The sequence below is a fragment of the Puma concolor genome, chromosome D4 (assembly GCF_028749965.1).
Source record: "Puma concolor isolate L17-30 chromosome D4, mPumCon1.1.hap2, whole genome shotgun sequence".
NCBI classification, from domain to species: Eukaryota; Metazoa; Chordata; class Mammalia; order Carnivora; family Felidae; genus Puma; species Puma concolor.
In genome coordinates, this window is record NC_141679.1 from 85,084,914 (window position 1) to 85,106,712 (window position 21,799).

The 21,799-nt window shown below is 43.8% G+C and overlaps 1 protein-coding gene across 7 annotated transcripts in view; it reads right to left on the minus strand.

Annotated features, from left to right (window-relative positions):
- MAPKAP1 (MAPK associated protein 1) overlaps positions 1-21,799 on the minus strand; it is a 247,686-nt gene that overhangs the window by 37,534 nt on the left and 188,353 nt on the right. For all 7 annotated transcript variants that reach the window (XM_086684026.1, XM_086684024.1, XM_086684023.1 and 4 more), the window contains one exon: positions 6,853-6,993. In XM_086684026.1, the coding sequence (XP_086540152.1) occupies positions 6,853-6,993 (141 nt within the window). The remainder of the gene's footprint in view (positions 1-6,852; positions 6,994-21,799) is intronic.

The following is a 21,799-nucleotide window of genomic DNA, read 5'->3' on the forward strand; positions in this document are numbered from 1 at the left end:
AGGCGACCACGAAACCTTTCAGAGAGATTTTATGAAACAGTCTTTATCTGTAAATCCTATACAGAATCTGTACATCTTACACAGAATGATGTTAGGTTATATATGCAATTATGACGCAGATGGAATTCATGGTATATTACAGATTCAGTGACCTATACCTTTGGTGCCATGGGGATAGGTCTATACTGACAAATGATAAAGGGAAGGGATCAAGTTAGCACAGTGGCACAACTGTCAAGGCACTTCTCAGCCTCAGACCCTATATCAGGGACTCCAAGCCAACCTTCCCAGTAAAAACAAGCCTTGGACCAAGACATAAGGGGCAAGAAAGTCCTCTGGATGCCGAGATGCTGCATTTCCCAAACCCCACAATTACGGGGAGATTCTGACTAGCAGGCCCGGGATGAGATCAGGGACTCGGCGACTCTGATATACAGTCAGGGTCGCAATCGCTGCTCTGAGGTACTACGTAATTAAGAGGTACCCAACGGTGGTATCTTGGCCTTCTCTGCTCCGTTTCTTACGTGGATTTCTGGCAGCCTCTTGGCTAGTGCATCACAATCCGGCTTCTACCAGGCAGCCAACAAATACTTACTGACAGAACGCTATGGGTGTCCTAGATCCTGGTTGGCATCCCTACTTGATCCTTTGAGTTTGATTTTCTCCAAACCCATTTCAAGCGCCCAGCCTTGGCATTTTTGGCCGCACACGTCCTAGTGCCTGATCCTATGGTCAGGCACCCAGCATCAGACATATGGGTAGATCACATTAATGGAAATGACCTCAACGTGGTATAAGCTCAAGCAAGGGCTACACTTAAGGGCATCTGTACTTTTAGGCCCAACACAGAGAGGAAGCAGACAAAATGAAATATTCCAAGGACGTTTTCAAGGAATACACGAATGGTTAGGCATGACGGTTTTGTGTGGTACACCTTCCAGGCTGGCACAGCAGGGATGGTGAATAGATTTCAACTTAAGAACCAACTTCAAGGGCGCCTGGGTGGCTTGGTCAGTCAAGCGTCCGACTCTTGGTTTCAGCTCAGGTCATGATCTCATGGTTTGTGGGCCTGAGCCCCTGTCGGGTTCTGTACTGACAGTGCATAGCCTACTTGGGATTCTCTCCCTCTCCCCCTCCTGCCCTCTCTCTCAAAATAAATAAATAAACATTAAAAACAAAAAACAAAAAACAAAAAAAGAACGAAATTGAACTGACTGCGAGGGCTCGCTTATAGGGTTGTGTTAGAAACGATTCTGAGGTCAGATCTGGGCCCAGAGGGAAGAAGGGCAGTGACTGACTGACTGACAATGTGAACAGAGGATGGAACAGCGGTGTGCATGCTATGCTGACCCTGACCCCCAGATGCTAGGGCAGGGGGAAGAGTGAGGATGTGCAGAATCTCTGGAACTGGCCAACTAGAAGTAATCACTTCCTTCGTGAAGGAAACCATGAAACCTTTCAGAGAGATTATTTGAGACATCCATGGCTTGATGCATTGGGTTCGTTGTATGGGACTGGGCTTCAGTCCCAGTTCTGTTACTGGGACTGGATATCCCACTGTCTATCCTGATGGCTGGGGGGTGGGGGGCGGGGGGGGGGAGGGAAGGAAAGTTAGTGCTTATTAAGTAATAGCTATGTGCCAGTAAACACTAAATTCTCTATATGCATCACATTACTTCACTTACTCCTCCAAGCCTTGGTTTTTTGTTATGAAATGGGAATAACATCATCACTGTTCTGTGTGGATTAAATAAGGTGATGGGGGGAAAGTTCACAGTACACTGAAAATTGTCCTAGAGCTAAAGAGTATTAGTGTGACGACAATTTGCATTCAAGGCATAATATAGTAGTTAGGTGCAGGACGAAGCTTTAGACAATCTGGATTCTGATCTCAGCTTCATTACTTGATGAGTAATTGTTCCCTATACCCTAGTTTCCTGATATAAAAAATGGAGATAATATCAGTACTATCCAGTAATAGTGATATAATTATAGGAGACAATGAATATAAGAGTGATCAGCGAAGTGCCTGGCACATAGCAAGCACTTGATAAATAACTGCCTTTAAAAATTGTAATTCTGGGGCACCTGGGTGGCTCAATCATTAAGCATCTGACTTCAGCTCAGGTCACGATCTCACGGTTTGTGGGTTCGAGCCCCGCATCAGGCTCTGGGCTGACAGTGCACAGCCTGCTTGGGATTCTTTCTCCTCTCTCTCTCTCTCTCTCTCTGCCCTTCCCCCACTTGTGCTTTTTTTCTCAAAAGAAATAAATAAACTGAAGAAAATCGTAATTCTTCTTAATATTATTTACAAAGATCAGGTCTTTGCCCCAGGTTTCACTACGGGACTCCAATAAAGTTTTTCAATCACAGAAAAGTCTGGTGGAAAACCGGTTTAAGTCAGGGTCTTGCAGGTCCAAATTTGCGTCCCTCCTCGCCTTTCTCAGAAGCAGATGGCAGATGGTGAAAACGGGAGCACAGGCCACGACTACCCGATCGGGAGACAAGCAGCTGTGATGGTGCCGCGGAGCTGGGGAATTCTGATCGCTGCTGCGTGCTCCTGCGTACCACTGACTCAGAGTGGACGGGGAGTTTTCTGTGGAATCAGCAGGGCTACTGGGGAAATGCCGCACACAGACACTTACCACTTAGAAGAACTTGCCACAGGGGGCAAGTGAAATCTCTGCTCTGACTGACACAGGATGGATGAGCAGAGGAGACCATCCATCAGTGTCAGGAAAGATCTGAAGCACCTGGCTAGTCAGTTGAAATAAAATAAATTATTTACTGATCTCAGAATCCAGCTGCTCACTCAAATGCTCATAAAAGTGCGTTCTTTGCTGCCCTGTCCTTTACAGTAGAGTCAGTTTTGGAAAGAAGGAATTCCTGGATTACTCTGCCGGTTTTTGTTGTCGTTACTGTTAAAATGAAAGGGTGTCACCTGCTTCGCGAGGGAAAGGGGATCTGAAGTTATAGAACTCATCTACATGGCAACAGGAAATGAGCTTATTTATTAATCACATGGTATAGTACTCACAGGCAGAGTTTATGTAATTGTCACAAAATTCCTTAGGACTAATATATGAAGTTTCTGTTCATAATGCTCTGTTTGTAAGACTGAGTGTAGATTCATAACTGAAACAGATATTCTGACAGTTGACTGTTCAGAAGCTCCTTGGAGCCATGACTCACCACCAGAGGGTGCCATGTGTACCACTGGAATCTTCCAGAGGTGACTGGGACCTGGCCTCTAGTCACACTTCTGAGAACCACTGCTCCAGGGAGAGATATCCTCACCACTGTCATCATCCACTTCTACCTGACAAGTGTCCTCCACTGTGGCTACAAGTGAAACTCTGCCAACAGAGCCACTACCTAATCTAAGTGATCTGGCTAATTTCAAGATGGTAGACTTGGACAGAAAGCAATGGGCAAAATAAGTAACAGTGACAATAGTAACAACAACTAAGATGAGCCTCCTTTCAGAATACAGCTTCTCTGCGCCAAACACTTTATTTTATTCTACCTTGAAAGGTAAACATTAGAATTCCCATTTTACAGATGACAAAAACTAAGCCTGAAAAGGGACTTGTCCAAGGAGACACTGGGGGTAAGTGGTAATGCTGGGATTTATTTTTTTATTTTTTATTAAAAAAATTTTTTTTTAACGTTTATTTATTTTTGAGACAGAGAGAGACAGAGCATGAACGGGGGAGGGTCAGAGAGAGGGAGACACAGAATCTGAAACAGGCTCCAGGCTCTGAGCTGTCAGCACAGAGCCCGACGCGGGGCTCGAACTCACGGACCGCGAGATCATGACCCAAGCCAAAGTCGGCCACTTAACTGACTGAGCCACCCAGGCGCCCTGGTAATGCTGGGATTTAAACCCAATCCTGACTACAGAGTTGGGCTCTTCCCACAGATCCTTTTGTGGACTTCTTCCTTTAAATGAATATACATGTCAGAATCTAATGAATTAAAGTTTGGCTTTTTTGCCTTTGGAAAAAAAAAAACAGGGAAAGAAGCTCACGATCTTGGTAATCTTTCCAAAGCACTGCTTTTTTACCTTGAGGATGGGTGGATTTACTGATTGTGCTCCCTGGGAAAATCCCTGCCTTGTAGCCTGGACCTCTGTCTTGGCTGCAATCCGGCTACTTACTGGGCTCCTTAAAACCAGACCCACTCCTTTGTTACTGGGAAGGTACTGTAGGCAAACCCAAACTAGATGTCTGAGTAGCATTCTTATTTTAGTAAACTTTTAATTGAAAATATATCAACAGAAAATGCATGCGTTGTAAGAGTATCTATAACTTGATTTTTTCTTTAAAAAAATTTTTTTTGATGTTTTTATTTATTTTTGAGAGACAGAGAGAGAGAGAGAGCGCAAGTGAGAGAGTGAGCCGAGCTAGGGAGGGGCAGAGAGAAAGGGAGACACAGAATCCAAAGCAGGCTCCAGGCTCTGAGCTGCAGTGGGGCTCGAACTCATGAACCACGAGATCATGACCTGAGCCAAAGTTGGAAGCTCAACTGACTGAGCCACCCAGGAGCCCCGTGTAACTTGATTTTTTTCACAAAGTCTACATACCCATGTAATTGGTACCCAGATCAAGAAGCAGAACCTTACCAGCATCCCAAGTCTCCCCTGCAGTCACTACAGCTTCCTCTCCCAGCGGGATGACCACCTTCATTACTCCTGCACAGCAGATGACTGTATTTTTGGAAGGCAGCTACGCTCACCACTATAGCACCAACGCTATTTTTGTGTATTTTTGAATGGTACGTAGTGGAATAATATAGTACGTGCTTCTACTCTCCCCCCGCCCCCCTTTCTTGAATCTGGCTTCTTTTTGAGTAGCCTCATTATTTTTATTTCTATAAGTACCAGGAAAAGCAACTCCAGGAAGAAAAACACCAAAGAATTTTATGTTTAAGGATCGACATTAAATAAGCAATTTTTTTTACAATTTAGATATTTAGCTTCCTTCCTCTTTCTTTTCTTTCTCCTTCCTTCCTTCCTTCCTTCCTTCCTTCCTTCCTTCCTTCCTTCCTTCCTTCCTTCCTTCCTTCCTCCCTCCCTCCCTCCCTCCCTCCCTCCCTTCCTCCCTCCCTCCCTCCCTTCCTTCTTTTTTAAGGAGGCAGAAACAGGTCCAGAAAGAGGAAAAAAAGGTGGGTTCTGTGTTTTGGTTCAAAGTTACTGGGTGCTAATCCATCTAGTTAGTCTGTTCGAATCCTCATCATCTTAGCAGCTGGTGTTTACTGAGGACTTGCTATGTGCCAGGTGCCTTTCTGAGTAGTGTGCATGTGTGGTGTCATTTCATCCCTGTAAGGACATCTGTGAGACAGGGATTATTATCCTCACTTTACAAATGAGGAAACAGAGGCTCTGAGTCATTTGCCTGTGGTGATACAGGGGATGAACGAGCCAGGGTTTGAACCCAGGCCTCTAGCTCCAGAGTCTGTCCGAAGCCCTGCCTCTCCACCACGAGCTCTCCTTTACAGGGGGTCCACCACCCGTCGGGCCCTGTGCTAAGTGCTTCACATGGCCTAACTTGCTCCCCAAGGCAATCCTAAGAAGTTGGTGCTACTGATATTCCCAGTTAGAATGGAATCGAGGCTCTGAAAGATGAAGGCACTTGCCTGACACAGCTGGTTACCGACAGAGCCACGATTCAGAGCTTTGCACATCCGAGGGTCCCCTCTTACCTACTAAGCTGTGCTGTCAGCGTGTTTCAAACTCCAGTCAGTGAGGCTGGGAAGGAGTATTTGAAGAGATTTTTGAGGCTTATTACAAATTAGCCAGACTAACACCAGCATTACAAAAGACTTTACTATGAGACACATACGGAGCATTTGTGAGAAACCCAGAATCGGTGGGCCTCGCCGTTGGAGCGCAAACCTACTCCCTTCACACACAAGCAAACGAGGTCCGGGAAGGGGTGGCGTGGCAGAGGCAGGTGGCAGAGCCAGGTCCGCTCCCTGACTAAGCCTGGCACCCACACCTGCTCCCTGCTCCCCCCAGTGTCCTTTCGGAGGGAGCAGGTGCACTTCAGTTGGCCAAACCAGGGTTCTGCTCCTCACACTACCGCCTACCTGCTGTGTGAGCTTGGGCACAGCTCACCTCTCTGCACCTCATTTACCTTCGTTAGATGGGGAAGATACAAATACCCACCATCTAGGTAGTTTTGCAGAGTATGTAAAGCACTTAGCACAGTGTTTAACACACAGCAGACACCTATAAATGACAGCCGTGATGATGATGATATTATGTTGACTACTACGAGACTTCTACTCTTGTTACATGTAAGTCAAAACAGAAATGTAGCCTTAATTGGAACAGATTAATCCCAAATATTTGAGTATATGTGCTGCCGAAGCGAGCACAGATTAATCCCAAATATTAATTGAAAGTTCTGGATTATTCGGTGAGGATCCAAATATAACTTCTGAGATCATTAAAAAGCTTCCTGAATAAAGTCATGAATGAATAAGCAATGAATTCACCTGAGTTAAAAAAGGCAAGTGGCAATGCTACAAAGCGGTTCTAAGGATAGCATGTAGAAAATTACAGAATGAAAAGATTTATGGAACTTCACAGAAGTCAATCAGTTTGAAAAGAGTCTCAGGTTAGTTCTATTTCTAATCTTCTGCTTCATAAAAAAAGAAGACAAGACAGAGCACTCAGGTGGGAAAAAGGAGGTACTTTATATTTCACTGTTTAAACATTTTCTCTGAAAACAAATTACCGTCAGTCATTCAGGTCACATAAAAGTCAGATGTTGTTTCTCTCCCTGTTTCTACACTGACCACTGATACGAAGGGTTCAGTCCATCATCGGTTCATGTACTTACTTACCTAACTGGACATCGGTTGTGAATCGCAGTCTGTGGATCATGCTGACTTTGAATGACTTGTAATGGTGACTGCTCAGCATATCCTGTACTGTAGCTATGTCAATTTGTGAATCCTCCTCAAAAACCCCGTCTGCCCTTGAACCTGGGGAAGAAAAAGCAGTTTAACACATAAAGATACATGAGGCTTGGAAAATGGTGTCTGCTTAAAATGCTCTGGGATAAATTAAAATAATATGGGCTATCTAATTTAGAGAAGAAAAGGCTGAGCGATGACTCAATAATGCCATTCCAGTAAACAGAGAATGGTAACATATTCATCATTCAACAATTAATACCACAAACACTGCCTATTCTATGGCAGGCCCTTGGCTGGGCAGCAGGGAGTCACAAGGATAGAAAAACTGCTGCTCGCCAGAAGCTCTCCATCTCCACGAGAGTTAAGTTACAACCACAAAAGCATGGGTGGTCATCCTTCTTGCTTCTTTTCTGAATAATTTTTCCGATCATAAAAGTAATCCGTGCTCTTGGAGAAATCTTGTGCTTTCCAAGATTCTCAAACTGTGTGTTCATCAGTTTCCCGTCTTGCATCCCAGTCTCCACTGGTGTGGGCACGAGCCTGCTCACTCTCAGATGGGTGTAACAGTGTCCTCATGGGCCTTCCAGCCACCGAGCTCTCCCTGCAATCCAGCCACCATAGGACTGTCTGATTCATAAAGCTTTCTAAAGCCTAGATCATTTATTCACTCGTCAAATGTTTAGTGAGAGCTTCGTGCATGCCCAGTACCCTGAGAGGTGTACTGGGGACAAGTAAGAAGGCCAGTGCTCAACAATCTTGCCTGGCTTCCCATGGCCTTCTGAACGAGGCACTGTTTTCAGCCAAGCAATCAAGGCTGTCCATAATCTCCCTAAAATGTAATTTTTCAATTTTACTTGTTATTTCTCAGCCATACCTTCTCTCAGCTCTTCCCATACTCCTCAGACTGCACACAAGTCTAGATTTTTCTACTGCTGGCCCTTTGTTCATGTGGTAGCCTTCCAAGCTTACCCTGGACTTGTCAAAACTCCACCCAAGGCGGCTCAAAGTCTGTCTCCTCTTGAATTCCACAGCAGTTGGAATTTGTGAATCTTGGTTATACTGGACTCTGGGGCCAGACAGCCCTGGGCTTAATTCCTGTGCCTCTAACTTGCTATATGATCTAAGGTCAAGTGACTTTAAACTCTCTGAGCCCGTTTTTACCATGCACAGAATGTCAAAATGTATTTAAAGAATCTAACCATAATACACTTAGTAAACAGCAGTCATGATTGTTTTTATTCTACCGTCAGAGAGGACCATATTCAATCTTGCACTAGAATTGTTGACTGGTCACTCTGGCCTAATTTGGAAGCTTTTTGATGGTCGGTAAAGCTTCTCATTCATCTCTGTATCATTTACAAGCAGTGCAGGCAACCGGTATGCCCTCACTAAATTGTGCTAAGTAAATAAATAAAAAATACATAAAGAACCAGTGCGTTTGAGTGCTCACTAGACATCAGGCATGGCGCTAAGCTCTTTACACATGCACTTAAGCCTCATGACAACCTGGTGGGTACTCACTTTCTCTATTATACAGATGAGGAATCTGAGGCTTTGAGAGGTAAAGTCATGTGACTGAGTCCACACTAAGCAAAGCTAAATTATTTCCTGTTCCCCAGCTTAATATGTGGTCTTCTGCAGGTGCAGCTACTGGTACCATTCACCAGTGGGAGGGAAGCACCTGTATGGCAGAGGCCAACCAGAACAGGGTGCCCTAAGCCTTGTGTTGAATACTCAGAGATGGCTTCACAGGGAAACCCAAAGAGAACTCCTTTGGGACAGAGTTGGAGGAATGGAAAACTCTAGATTTGGGTATCAAATGGGGAAATTCTGTTACATAACTGGCAGCCTGACAATTAACATGCTTTTCCTTCCCACAGTTATTGCCTACAGGGTAAGCTTTTAAGTCAAAGTTGGTTTCTGATGCCTTCACATTGAACTCCTTTATTAGGAACGGTGCATTTGATTTCCAAACACTTTCCCAGTTTGGACCACTCTAGCACCCACAATAATGCTCCCTGCTCAGGGAGGATGCAGCCTCTCCCTTAATGGACCATTCACTGCATGCCTGTGATACAGTCCCATCTTTGAGCATCTGCATATATTATACTGTCCTCTCTGCCCAGGCCCCCTTCTCCCCACTTCATTCTCTCTGACCTATTCCTCCAGGTGTCCTACCTATTTTTCCTGAAGAGCCTAGCTCAAGTGACATTCCAGGGAAACTTCCCTGACCCCCGGCCCCCAAGTGGAGCTCAGCTCCCTTTGCCACTGCACCCAGCATTTTTCTGCAGAATGCTGTCACAGCTAGTCATTGTCTGTCTCTGCCACTGGACTGCAAACCCTAATAGAGCAGGCAGAGTGACTGCTTTACTCACCATTATAGCCTAGATCCTGCTAGTGCTACCATGCCCAGGATAAAGCAAGTGCTCAATAAAAATGTACTGATGAATGCCAGCTGCTGTGGCCACAGGAGAATCAGAGGGGCTGAGCGACTTAGCCAACATCACATCACGAGGACCAGAAGAGTGGCACTCAATATCTATGAGGATCATTAGGTAAGTTCACTACCTTTCTTTAGGACATGTGTAATTTTGGACAGAAATGGCATCATTGTGAGCATGACTGTCTTCTGGGTAATGTCCATATTTTAAACCAAGAGAGTGGCTAGAATTTATAGAGTTTCAAATAATCAATCACTTTCCCCAATATACACTTTCCTGAAACAGAACCGAGAAGATGTGTTTATTTCTATTTTTAGAACCTTTTATATACGAGAGCTGTGGAGAATTTTTGGTGAAATGTTAAAATCCTTTCATGTTTTAAAAACCAGTTAAAGTCATCTTATCTGAGAAAATGCCATTATTAGATACAGCTTAGCTCAAGAACTTCTGCTTTCTTTACTAATTAGTATTTTCTAAATATTGCAGGTATTTGATTTGGAAAGAGGTAACAGCTCATTATGCTAAAATGCCAATTACTAAAAAAAAAAAAAAAAACACACACTTAAGAGTTTTACATTTTATGATGTTGGATTAAAACCAATTTAAAAATTACTATAACGTGACATATAATTTTTTACTGAGCAATTTCAATGCCAGCTGCTAATAAAGCATCTTAGCTGTAAATGATAATTCAGATGCTTTTAGATAAAGTGGTGCATAAATATGGCTGGAAATTGATTTAGCTTCTTACAGAAGCTACTGAAGAATGACATATTTTGTTTAATACACCAGCTAATGTAGTCCTAAAAGCTCAAACAAGTGCCAGTTTTCACTCCTAAATTTGCTGTGGGAGATTAATGAAAACTTTATATTTTGCTGAAATGTTAATAATGGGCAGATGAGATGATAGGATTTTAGTAGAGGTCTTAAAGCTATGGAATAACCAGCAAGGCTTGTCAATTTCCTTATATTAATTTTGTTCAAGACTTATATAGCTGGAGCTGGCTCAACACACTAATGCTTCTTGCATTGACCTTCTACTCTCTAACAGTGTAAATTCATATCCCATTTGAGGATTTAGGCCCCCCTGTTACTTGGGTAAGTTCTGAGCCTTGCCCCAGATGATAAGGGGTGTGTTTGCTTTTATGATTAGAAGGGCAACAGCACCTGGGGGTGTAGGAAAGGACAACAGCCCTGCACTCGCCTCCAGTACACGCTGCTCACCCCCAAGCAGGTCATCTGCCGAACATTAACAACTTCCGGTCTTCGGAGTTATACAGCCATTTTGTGACAGAGGCTCAGGAGTGTTGCTGCTCGGAGGGGGCACGTCTGTGTGTACGGATCAGTCAGCCATATAACCTGCAACTACTGTCCCCATGCCAGCGGTATGCTCGCCTATGGAGGCACACTGGTGAGGATAAGGCAGGGTTCCTGATCTTCGGGAGCTTACAAACTTGCTACAGAACACAAAGAAAGTATTACAAGGCAGAGAGAAGCACCCAATAAATGGTGCGTACGAGAGACATTTTACATCTAAAGACAAACATCCAAAGCAGAGCATTATACCAAAAGCATGTTTTGGGACCAGAAAAGTTCAAAGACTTTGTATGTATACCTTTACTGTTTGTATCCTTCCAGAAAGGAGTGAATTCAACCATACACCGGCACTGTATCATTTGCATATTAGAATTATTACTATATATCAACTTCACATTTAAAAACCCACTTCTGTTCAAGAGAAGACATTTTTATCTACTCCAAGTAAAAAAGCAGAGAGAGCCAGAATGTCTTAAAAATAAACAGATATTAAAAAAACCACTCCCAAACTGTTAATTTAATTGAAACATAACCCTTTGGTATTTTGTTAAATTAGCAATTAAAAAGGTCATAAGCAATTAAATGAAACAAAAGCCACACTGTGTTCATCTACATTAATGCTGAACTGGGTCTCCTCCTGAATGACAAGATAAATTGTAATGGTGCCTTCAAAGACTTCACAATGTATTTTGTCAAAGTCGGGAGTGTTAATGTCTCTATGTGCTATGGATTACCATAATGTATCGTGTCAAAATGCCCGAGCTGCAATAACTCAAAGATGTATTGTGATAGATCAAATTTTGGGGTGGGACCTAAGAGTGACTTGAGCACCGGAGCTCAGATGGACTGACACCAGGGTCTGGAAGAATGGCAGAGAGCCCATTTGCAATTGGTAAAGGTTTGAGGGGCAAAATCTACAAGGGGAAGGAGCCTAGCTATTTGGGGGAAGGAGTCAGGAAGGAGGAAACAGGAATGGGTATCTATCTTACTGGCAAAACCAGGCCAGGGCAAGAGGGGTCAGAGGGAAGCAGAGGAGAGAGGAAGGTGGAGGCAGGCAAAGTCTAGGGCCTGCAGCAAAGAAAGAGAAGGTGCTGAGAGAGTCAAGTGCTGGGAAGTGGCCTTGAGGCTTAAAAGCACTGGAAAGAACCCAGAACGTACAGTTCAGAGACGTAGGTTCAAATCCTAACTCTGACATCCAAGGTCAAGAGTGGGTCAAAACCTTTCCCGAGACACCATTTTTGGGAAGAGGCAGAGCTGGGACGGCTCTATTAAACCCGAGTCCATGTTCTCCCTGCTGTGCTTCTCCTTCTCCTCTCCACCTCACTGCATTCCTACAAGCAGCAGCAAGCAGAGACGCTGGGTAGGTGGTAGCTGCAAACTCCAAACCAGTGGTTCTCGGAGAGGAGTCCAGGACCCACTGGAGGGAGTGACCCCCAAGAACCAGTCCAGGCGGCCATAATCTCAATACTGTTTTCATAATATTAATAGTAAGATATTATTTGCCCCTTTCATGCCTGTTATCTTATAAGAGCACAAAGTAATAATAATAAGTACACAAGTTTATAGATATGGTTCTGATTCCACATTGCGACTACCCTTTAAGAATCCATCACTTGAGTTGTGGCATATTAATGAAAATTAATATCCACTATTGTCTGAAAAGGCTACTGAAATACTCCTCCCTTTTCCAACCACATATCTATGTTAGGCCAAATTTTCTTCACCTACTACAACTGGAACAATATATTATAGCAGACTGAATGCAACAGACATGGAGATCAAGATGTTTTCTCTAAAGCCAGACATTATAGGGGCTCCTGGGTGGCGCAGTCGGTTAAGCGTCCGACTTCAGCCAGGTCACGATCTCGCGGTCCGGGAGTTCGAGCCCCGCGTCAGGCTCTGGGCTGATGGCTCAGAGCCTGGTGCCTGTTTCCGATTCTGTGTCTCCCTCTCTCTCTGCCCCTCCCCCGTTCATGCTCTGTCTCTCTCTGTCCCAAAAATAAAATAAACGTTGAAAAAAAAAATTAAAAAAAAAATAAAGCCAGACATTATAGAAATTTGCAAAAATATAAAATGGTGCCCACTATAGTATTCAGGTGATTAGCCAACAATTTATCTTCCCGATGGAACAAAAATAAATGCTCTTCAGAGAAAGAAAATGGAAAACAAAACAAATAAGAAAGAACAAAAGAAAATATAGCTATTTTCATAAAAACTTAACATGTAATGGATTTATTATTACTTTTTAATAAATTCGTAAATATTTAAAAATTTCTCAGTTTTGATTCCTAATAAATAGATATAGCTCAATAAATAAAAGCTCTTTGGGGGTTCTCAATAATTTTTTTTAATTTTTTTTTAATGTTTATTTTTTTTTATTTTTTTTTTTTTAAATTTTTTTTTTTCAACGTTTTTATTTATTTTTGGGACAGAGAGAGACAGAGCATGAACGGGGGAGGGGCAGAGAGAGAGGGAGACACAGAATCGGAAACAGGCTCCAGGCTCTGAGCCATCAGCCCAGAGCCTGACGCGGGGCTCGAACTCACGGACCGCGTGATCGTGACCTGGCTGAAGTCGGACGCTTAACCGACTGCGCCACCCAGGCGCCCCTTAATGTTTATTTTTGAGAGAGAGACACAATGTGAGTGGGGAGGGGCAGAGAGAGACAGGAAACACAGAACCCCAAGCAGGCTCCAGGCTCTGAACCGTCAGCACAGAGCCCAACATGGGCTTGAACTCACGGACTGCGAGATCGTGACCTGAGCCAAAGTAGGACGCTTAACCAACTGAGCCACCCAGCCAACCTCCTCAATAATTTTTAAGAGTGTAAAGGGGTCTAAGACCAAGAAGCTTGAGAGCCATGCCACTGCCTTTATTGGTTCTTATGCCATGTTTTCAGTGTCTCTGGATATCCTCTGGACAATCATGATGAGACGTGAAAGTGCGATTACAGCTGTGTATGTGTTACATATCTGACAACAAACACAAATAGAAAGCGTGGACACACATTACAAGAGTAACAGGCTTGTTGTCAGGTGATCAGATCAAGGTGAATTATAACTAATGCTGTTTTACATTTAAAATATGTTTTCATACACATGATTTCACTGAAACTTAGAGGTACATACGGGACTTCCTTTCTGACAAAGGACACTAATCAACAAATCAAAGCTCAGATGAACTCACTGTATGCTACCGGCAGATGCCTTATGTTTATAGATACAAACTACACAGGAGTTTACACTTCATTTTATGGTTCAACGAGTCTTAGGCCAAGTCAAAAAGCTTGAATCCAGTTTATGAGTTAAAACAACTTCAATCTTTCTTCTCCAAAAAGATCAATGCGAACTCTAGAACTCAACCAGAAGACGATGATGGCCTTTGTTACATCCTCTCCTTTAAACTCTCTGCAGCAAGTTGATGCTGTTGACTGATCGTATCAAGTTCACAAATAGGCCAGCACCAACCACAGCTGTGGGACTATGCTAGTGCTTCAGGAACACAGGAGGATGGCAGGAGACCCAGACGATGGGAGGGGACAGGCAGTCCACAGAGGGAATAGTATGGGGAAAACATGAAGTCCACCAAGTGTGAGCGCTTACACAGGGATCAGCAAATGTTTGCATTTGGCTGGAGCAAAGAGTGTATGAAGGGGAGTGGTGGAAAATAAAACAGTCAGGGTTGGAGGGGGATAAGTTCTTCAAAGGCAGAGACAGTATCCATGGCAGGACCTGGTACACAGTAAAATACTGCTGTACAAATAACTGACTAAATCAAGAGGAGATAAACCATCTTCTGCCCTACTCTCCTCCCTCCCTCCCCCAACATAGGGCTTGAACTCATGACCCTGAGATCATGCTCTACCAACTGAGCCATCCAGGTACCCCTGCCCTACTCTATCTTGATGCCTTATTGCTATTCCTCACATAAAACAATCGCTGCACTTTGGCTAAAATGGACTTTGCTCAGGTTATACCATTTGGCAGAATGTCCTTCCCACTCTTTAAAATGTATACACTTCAGTGTGTCTGGGTGGCTTAGTTGAGTATTCGACTCTTGATTTTGGCTCAGGTCATAGTCCCAGGGTTGTGGGTGGGATCAAGTCCTGTGTCGGTCCTGTACTGAGCGTGGAGCCTGCTTGGGGTTTCTCTCTCTCTCTCTCTCTCTCTCTCTCTCTTTCTCTCCCTCCCTCCGTCTCTCCCTCCCTCTTCCCCTCTCCCCCACTCACACTCTCTCTAAAAAATAAAATATGTACACTTCCAGGTCTAGTCTAGAATCTTTCCTGATCTCTCTCCCAGAACCCTATCATTCTGAAGGCTCTTGTAAATATCTTATGTGATAAACATCTGTATTCTGCTTCTACACAATGAGTTCCTTTGAGGGCAGGAACATTCTATCCTACAGAGCACAAAGTCGATGTTCAATAAGTGCCGTTGGTGGCATGAGTGAAGTTTGCTGAACCGCAGGTTAACCGTAACAGTATACCTGAGTTTGTATACCACCCCCCATATTAATCTCAGTTAATAGAACCTAACACACCATTCCTAGTCTTCCATTCAGGCAACCCACCAAACTGGGATGCTGCCTCAACAACAACCACAACAGAGGTTAACATTTACTGAGTGTTTACTGTATGCCAGACATTATGCTCAGCAATTTATTTTTTTTTTTAAAGGCGAAATTTATTTCGTGAGAGAGAAAGAGTATGTGGGAGAAGGGGCAGAGGAAGGGGAGGATCCCAAGCAGGCTCTGCACTGTCAGCACAGAGACCAACGTGGGGCTTGAACTCACGTACCATGAAATCATGACCTGAGCCAAAGTCAGGAGCTTAACCGAATGAGCCACCCAACCCAGGTGCCCCACATGTTCAGCACTTTAAATACGTTATCTCATTTAATTTTCCCAATACCCTCTTTTAATTTTCCCCAAAGTTGTATTTTATTATCCACTTTTCACAGGTGAGAAAAATGAAGCTTAGAATGTCATCCGGCTGGTATAGCCATGCAACTCGTATAAGCTGGAGCTAGGAACCGAACCCACGTCTGTCTAATTCTAAAAATGTGCCGTTACCCACCACATAACCCTTTGGGTAAAAATGTTCCTTAGATGGGCTGTGCATGTACAAATCCTTGGGCCATAACAGTATCTAAGGAGAACACAATTATGCCTGGCTTTGCCAGAACAAAGAATCAGGGATAAAACCTAATTCTCTTCACTCTTTCTGTAAGACTCCGAGCTGGCTGCATAAGTGAGTCAAGGAGAAAAACTCTCCCTTGCTTTCTACATCCATCACATTTTTTTTTTTTTTCCAAAGGCCTCTTAAGTCCCTAAAGCCTCATAAGCCCCAAACTTCTCTTCTATTAAACACTTCCCTTTGGCTACCAGTCATTTTTGCTGGTCTCTAAAAAAGAATCAATAGGTGATATACTATAACACACACATGTGTGCAGGCATGCCCCTCTGTAGTAATCTCTCCAAAGCCGTCAGGATCACATAGTAGGATATGCCCTTCACTGAATGTTCCATGCAACAATCAGGGTAGGGATCCTTGCTGTCAGGGCCTAATTGATTAAACTCTTGGAGTCAGAGCCTTTCCACAGGGAGATTTCAGACCTTCAAATAAATCAGGGTAATCTTGTTTTATGAGGTGATCAGAAAGAAACAGTTTCCGGTTTGCAGAACTTCTAAAAAGAGTAGGACCTTTGGGCTCTGCTTTCTAGATCCCGCGCAGCCCTCCGTCTTAACTCCCAGCACTCTCACCCTTGCTCATTTCCTGCCCCCTCCATTCATTCATTCCCGAACAGGTCAAGCTCCTTCTCAAGGCCTTCAGATGAGCTGTCCCTTGCACTGAAACATTCCTCCCTTACTCACTAACTCCTTTTATTCTTCCACAGGGAAGCTTTCTCCTTTTCTCATGGCCCCAGTCACCTGCTAGCTACTCTTTTATACTTTTTGTCGCACCTATCACAACTGCGGGCTCCATGATGTGCAACTCCTTTCCACCGCCTCAGCAGAGTGGCTGGCCTGGAGGAGGATGCCATCAATGTTCTGGGGAGGAATAAAAGAATGTGTGCTCAGAATGAAACTAACCACCTTTTAGAGGTTAAAGCATGACTATCCAAGGGTCCCGACCGTTGGTTCATTACAGGTTTGCTTGGACGTTAGGTTGATGACAGAATTCCTATCGTCTCCTCTTCCTCCAATGTGTCTTTGTTACTGTTGAAAACACAGGAAAAGAAGCCTGGGCATTTTTTGACAACTGACGTGACCAAATACCTAACAACTGTAATATCTGATCAACACTGAGGCCCTCTCACTCTATTTCTCTCTCTCTGACTCCAGAGTCAGAAACTGAGGTCACACATACTGGAAGAACCCCACCTCCCATCTGGGAATCACTAAAGAAATGTCACCTGATGCATTACCAAACCATTAGTCAGGGGCTGCAGGGTGGTCTCTGGGGCCAGGAGCTTACCAAAGGGATGCAAATCCCTGTGCCCTCACTTAGAGCCCATACAGGGTTTGTGGCTCGTCAAACATGTTTCCTTACTGCTCTAATGTACCAGTGTATCGCTTAATGAAAGTTCTTAATTGTAATTCAATTAATTACATACACAGAGTCCCCAATTACATTTTCCAATAAGACATTGGCTGTGGTACAGGTCTAAATGCACTTAACCAATTTCAATATATTAAGACCAATTTCCCTTGAATACTAATTACTACCTAATGATAAAATGAAAAGGGGGGAACTTTCAAGAAAGGGGGAGAGCAAAAAATGCAATTCATGTGGAATTTCTCAGCCCACATAGTACAATTCAGACATTCATTACTGAAGAAGTAGGTGTGGACAGGGCACAAGTCTGCTTCTAGTATAGGTTAGCACTGTCTTTTGCCCTAGGTACCATCTACCCTTGGTGCTGGCCATTGCCAAAAGGGCCTGTGGGAAGTCTAAGAGCTAGTGGGAAACCAGGAATAACAGGGAAGGAAGAGGCCATCACACACAAGCAATGGACTAGCTGTGGTGTCTGGGCACAGGTGCTCGCCCTATGTCTCAGGCACACGGCAGACAAACACTGGAATGGTCAACGCTTGCCCCGTGCATTACACATCACTATGTGCTTTTAGTACACACAAATTCGCTTAATCCTCCCAATATCGCCAAAGGATAGGGATTACCATCACATTTTACAGATGGGAAAATGAAGTTGGCAGAGAAGGACTTGCCCAAGGTCACACAGTGCCTGTAAACATCTTGCGTTTCCCACTACAACACATTACCAACCAGCCCACATTAACTAGAAAGCAAGAGGTGCAGACACACAGGTATTCTTACACTGGGGATAACGTTTTTGTTTCATTTAAATTCTGTTAGCGTGCAGCAAGCAGGGAGTTATTATCCAATATATACGTGCAAAAACCTTCACCCGTACAAAAACTCCTTATGGTGAATGCTTTTCCCCCAACCAAAGCCAGACACATAACTGGCTTTCAGCAGCAACTGAACCTAAAATCCGTACCATGAACACCACAGGTCATTTCTATTTGTAAATAGAGTTTATTTGCACAATCACATTTCCTTTTGCGTTTAAAGACTGCTGTTGTGGTATAATAAAAGAGGCTTAAAGCCTTGGTATTTAAGTCACATGACAGAAATTGGAGAGATTAGTAATTTGTAGCTGAAGAAAGCAAAGCCTCCAGAAGCCAAATGGAACCACCGGGGAGTCTCCAGGGCTGGCACAGAGCACACACAGGAGGAGGGATCAGCCCACTATGAATAAGCACCATGAAGAGGAGCTGGAAACACGTCATGATTAACAAACATTCACTGCCTATGGCTGCTTCCTGCCTTCCTTTCTTATTTAGTAGTATTGGGCAGCGGCAGGGAGTGGGGCAGGGGGCAGCCCAAGTACCAGCATGAAGAAACACAGGCTTAGATACTTAGCTAAATCCCCAATGGTCTTTAAAAGCTATCATGTACTTGTCCCCTGGAGCCCTACTGAGAGGCCTGATGATGCCAGGGACTCAGGATGCTCACTCCATCCAGGGGAATAAACTATACCTGGCCACAGCACCCGATGGTCCCTGCCCTGGGCGAGGGGTGGTGGTGGTCACAGTCCAGTGTAATCCATCCAGTGGAATCAGTGATTAGACTGGGGTAGGGAGAGACTCTTCCGGAGTCCAGGGAGTGGTCTGGGAGGCTTTTTAGGCAGAGCTGCCCCCTCTTTCGGTCTTCAAGGGCAAACTAACAAAGCTGAAAGAGGCTTCCCACAGACTAAGACCCAGAGACACTGTCCTGCCACAGTCCGCTTATCTAGGTGACTGTCCACCTTGAGTTGAGGCCTTCCTCAGTATAGCCTTCACCTAAGGAAATTAAGGATTTCAGTAAGGCATTGAAATAATAGAAGGTCTCCTTTAAAGATCAAAGGAGGATGAGCTGGCATTTAGAGAACAACTGAAACCTCTGGATGGCAACTTCTACTTAGGAAATAAAATAATCAGATTCAACTGTTGTTCTAGACTTACTGGACAGAAAACAGTTTTCCAGGGGCGCCTGGGTGGCGCAGTCAGTTAAGCGTCTGACTTCAGCCAGGTCACGATCTCGCGGTCCGTGAGTTCGAGCCCCGCATCAGGCTCTGGGCTGATGGCTCAGAGCCTGGAGCCTGTTTCCGATTCTGTGTCTCCCTCTCTCTCTGCCCCTCCCCCGCTCATGCTCTCTGTCCCAAAAATAAATAAAAACATTGAAAAAAAAATTAAAAAAAAAAAAAAAAAGAAAAGAAAACAGTTTTCCAGCCTCCCATCCCCACCCCCCATCATTATTCATGTGATCATGAGCGCATCATCCCGTAAAGCCTCAGTGTCTTCTATAAATTAAGGATGACGAGCACAGTGGCCTAAAAGGCTGTTATTATGGCAGCACTTGTATCTCATTTAATCCTCAAAAAACCCTTATAAAACAGATTCAACGACCTCCATTTATATAGGAAACTGAGGCTCAGAGAGGGAACATGCTTTGTCTAATGTCAGAGGCTGCAGAGGCGTAGTGCTTTCAAAGCACTATGCTGAACTACTAGAAGGACAGACTACTGAGTGATCAAACAGTAAAGACAGTGTCTGACGTTTTGTTGGTACCCTGTTAAGCCAGTTTAATTTCAAGCCTATTTTAGCTCTGGCGGTGGAGAATTCCCAAGTTTCTCTCTTAAAAGTTGTGCAAAGAATAAGTTGGTTCACACTGTGTCTTTCTTCTAAGGACCTGGATGGGCTACCTATGTGTGATCAGTGGGTAAGTGAAAAGGTCACCGGCAACATGTGGCACAAAAGGAAACTGAGGCTCAGTTTGGTGCCAGGATTTATATAGATGCTTGGACAAGAATGGGAGTCTTCTAATGTTACATCCTCTCCAAAATGTACTCATGTCTCCTTCTGGTCTGATTCCAGCTTCTGGCAGACAGTTGGCTGAAGGATGTAGTAGATTATCAGACAAGAATCCAAACTGGAAAGCTCAAGGACTTTGGCTTGTCATTTTCTTATTTAAGCCAAGATCCAAGCACAAATGTTAGCTCTCAGTCCCCAGGCAGAAACTCTTGTCATATTAGCTTCATTAGCAAGCTTCTCTCTCAGAGTGTGTAGGACAATGGTCATCACAATTCTTCGGATTGAAAATTTAGGTTATTTTATCAACAATCTCAGGGTGGGCTTTGGAATCAGACAGCTGACCGAGGATTCTGGTTCTGACATTTGTTGGCTAGCTAACTTTGGGTAAGTCACAACTTCTCTCCACAATTAGAACAGTATCTTATAGGGTGGTTATGAAAACTACAAGAGCATTTGTAGGGGCACCTGGATGGCTCAGTTGGTTAAACATCCAACTCTTGATTTCGGCTCAGGTCACCATCTCATGGTTTGTGTGATCAAGTCCCGAGCTGGGCTCCGTGCTGACTGCACAGAGCCTGCTTGGGATTCTGTCCTTCCCCGCTTGCACATGCATGCTTGCACACTTTTTCTCTCTGAAGATAAATAAACTTTAAAAAGAGAGAGAAAAAGAGAGCATTTGCAAAATGTCTAGCACAATACCTTACAATAAGGCCTAAATAAATCATTAAAAAAACATCCTTTGATGTGGTTGATACAAAGGTATGCCCATCCCACTTGGAAGAAAAACTGAAAGGCTTATATCTACCTTTACGGTCGTGTGCTTTACTTATAAGGTATGCATCTCTTCTGGAACTCCAAAGCATATATGCTGGAAAGTACCCTGCTTCCAAGTTCTCTCATCTTATGACACAGATTACAGACATGCCTGCCCTCCACTCCCCTTCCTCACTCCATTCTGTATCACTTCCTTCTCCCATCACACACCTCCTTGTGGGCCCCGACAGGTCTGTGATTCCAGATCTCCACATCTGTGGCCCATCTGCTCTGTCAGCCACAGAATGCTGCTTTCATTATTTATTAATTACAGTTAACATTTATTGAGTATTTATTATGTGCCAGGTACCATTCTAAGAACTTTATGATTATTGAAACTCACTGAATTCTATCAACCTTATGAGGGCAGATAAACTACTCAATAAAGGTTAGGTAAATTGTTCAAGGTCACACAGCCAGTAAGTGGCAGGGCCAGAGTGTAAACTGCCTTTACTTAGTCTGGCTCAACAGCATAGTCCCTTAAACAATGCATAATAGATGTTCACAATTTAGCTCACTTCTATAATGGCTTTATGGGGGTGCCTGGGTGGCTTAGTCAGTTAAGCATCTGATTCTTGATTTTGGCTCAGGTCATGAGCTCATGGTTTATGGGATTGAGCCCTGCATTGGGCTCAACACTGACAACGTGGAGCCTGCTTGATACTCTCTTTCCCCTCTCTCTGCCTGTCCCCCACTCACGCATGGTCTCTCAAAACAAACAAATAAATGTAAAAAAAAAAAATGGCTTTATGGACAGCAAGCTTGTCCTGATCAAACATACCAACAGAAGCAAAAAATCCATTTTTGAAATATTTACGTCTCAACCCCAATTTTTTTTTTTTTATAAATTTTTTTTTCAACATTTTTTATTTATTTTTGGGACAAAGAGAGACAGAGCATGAATGGGGGAGGGGCAGAGAGAGAGG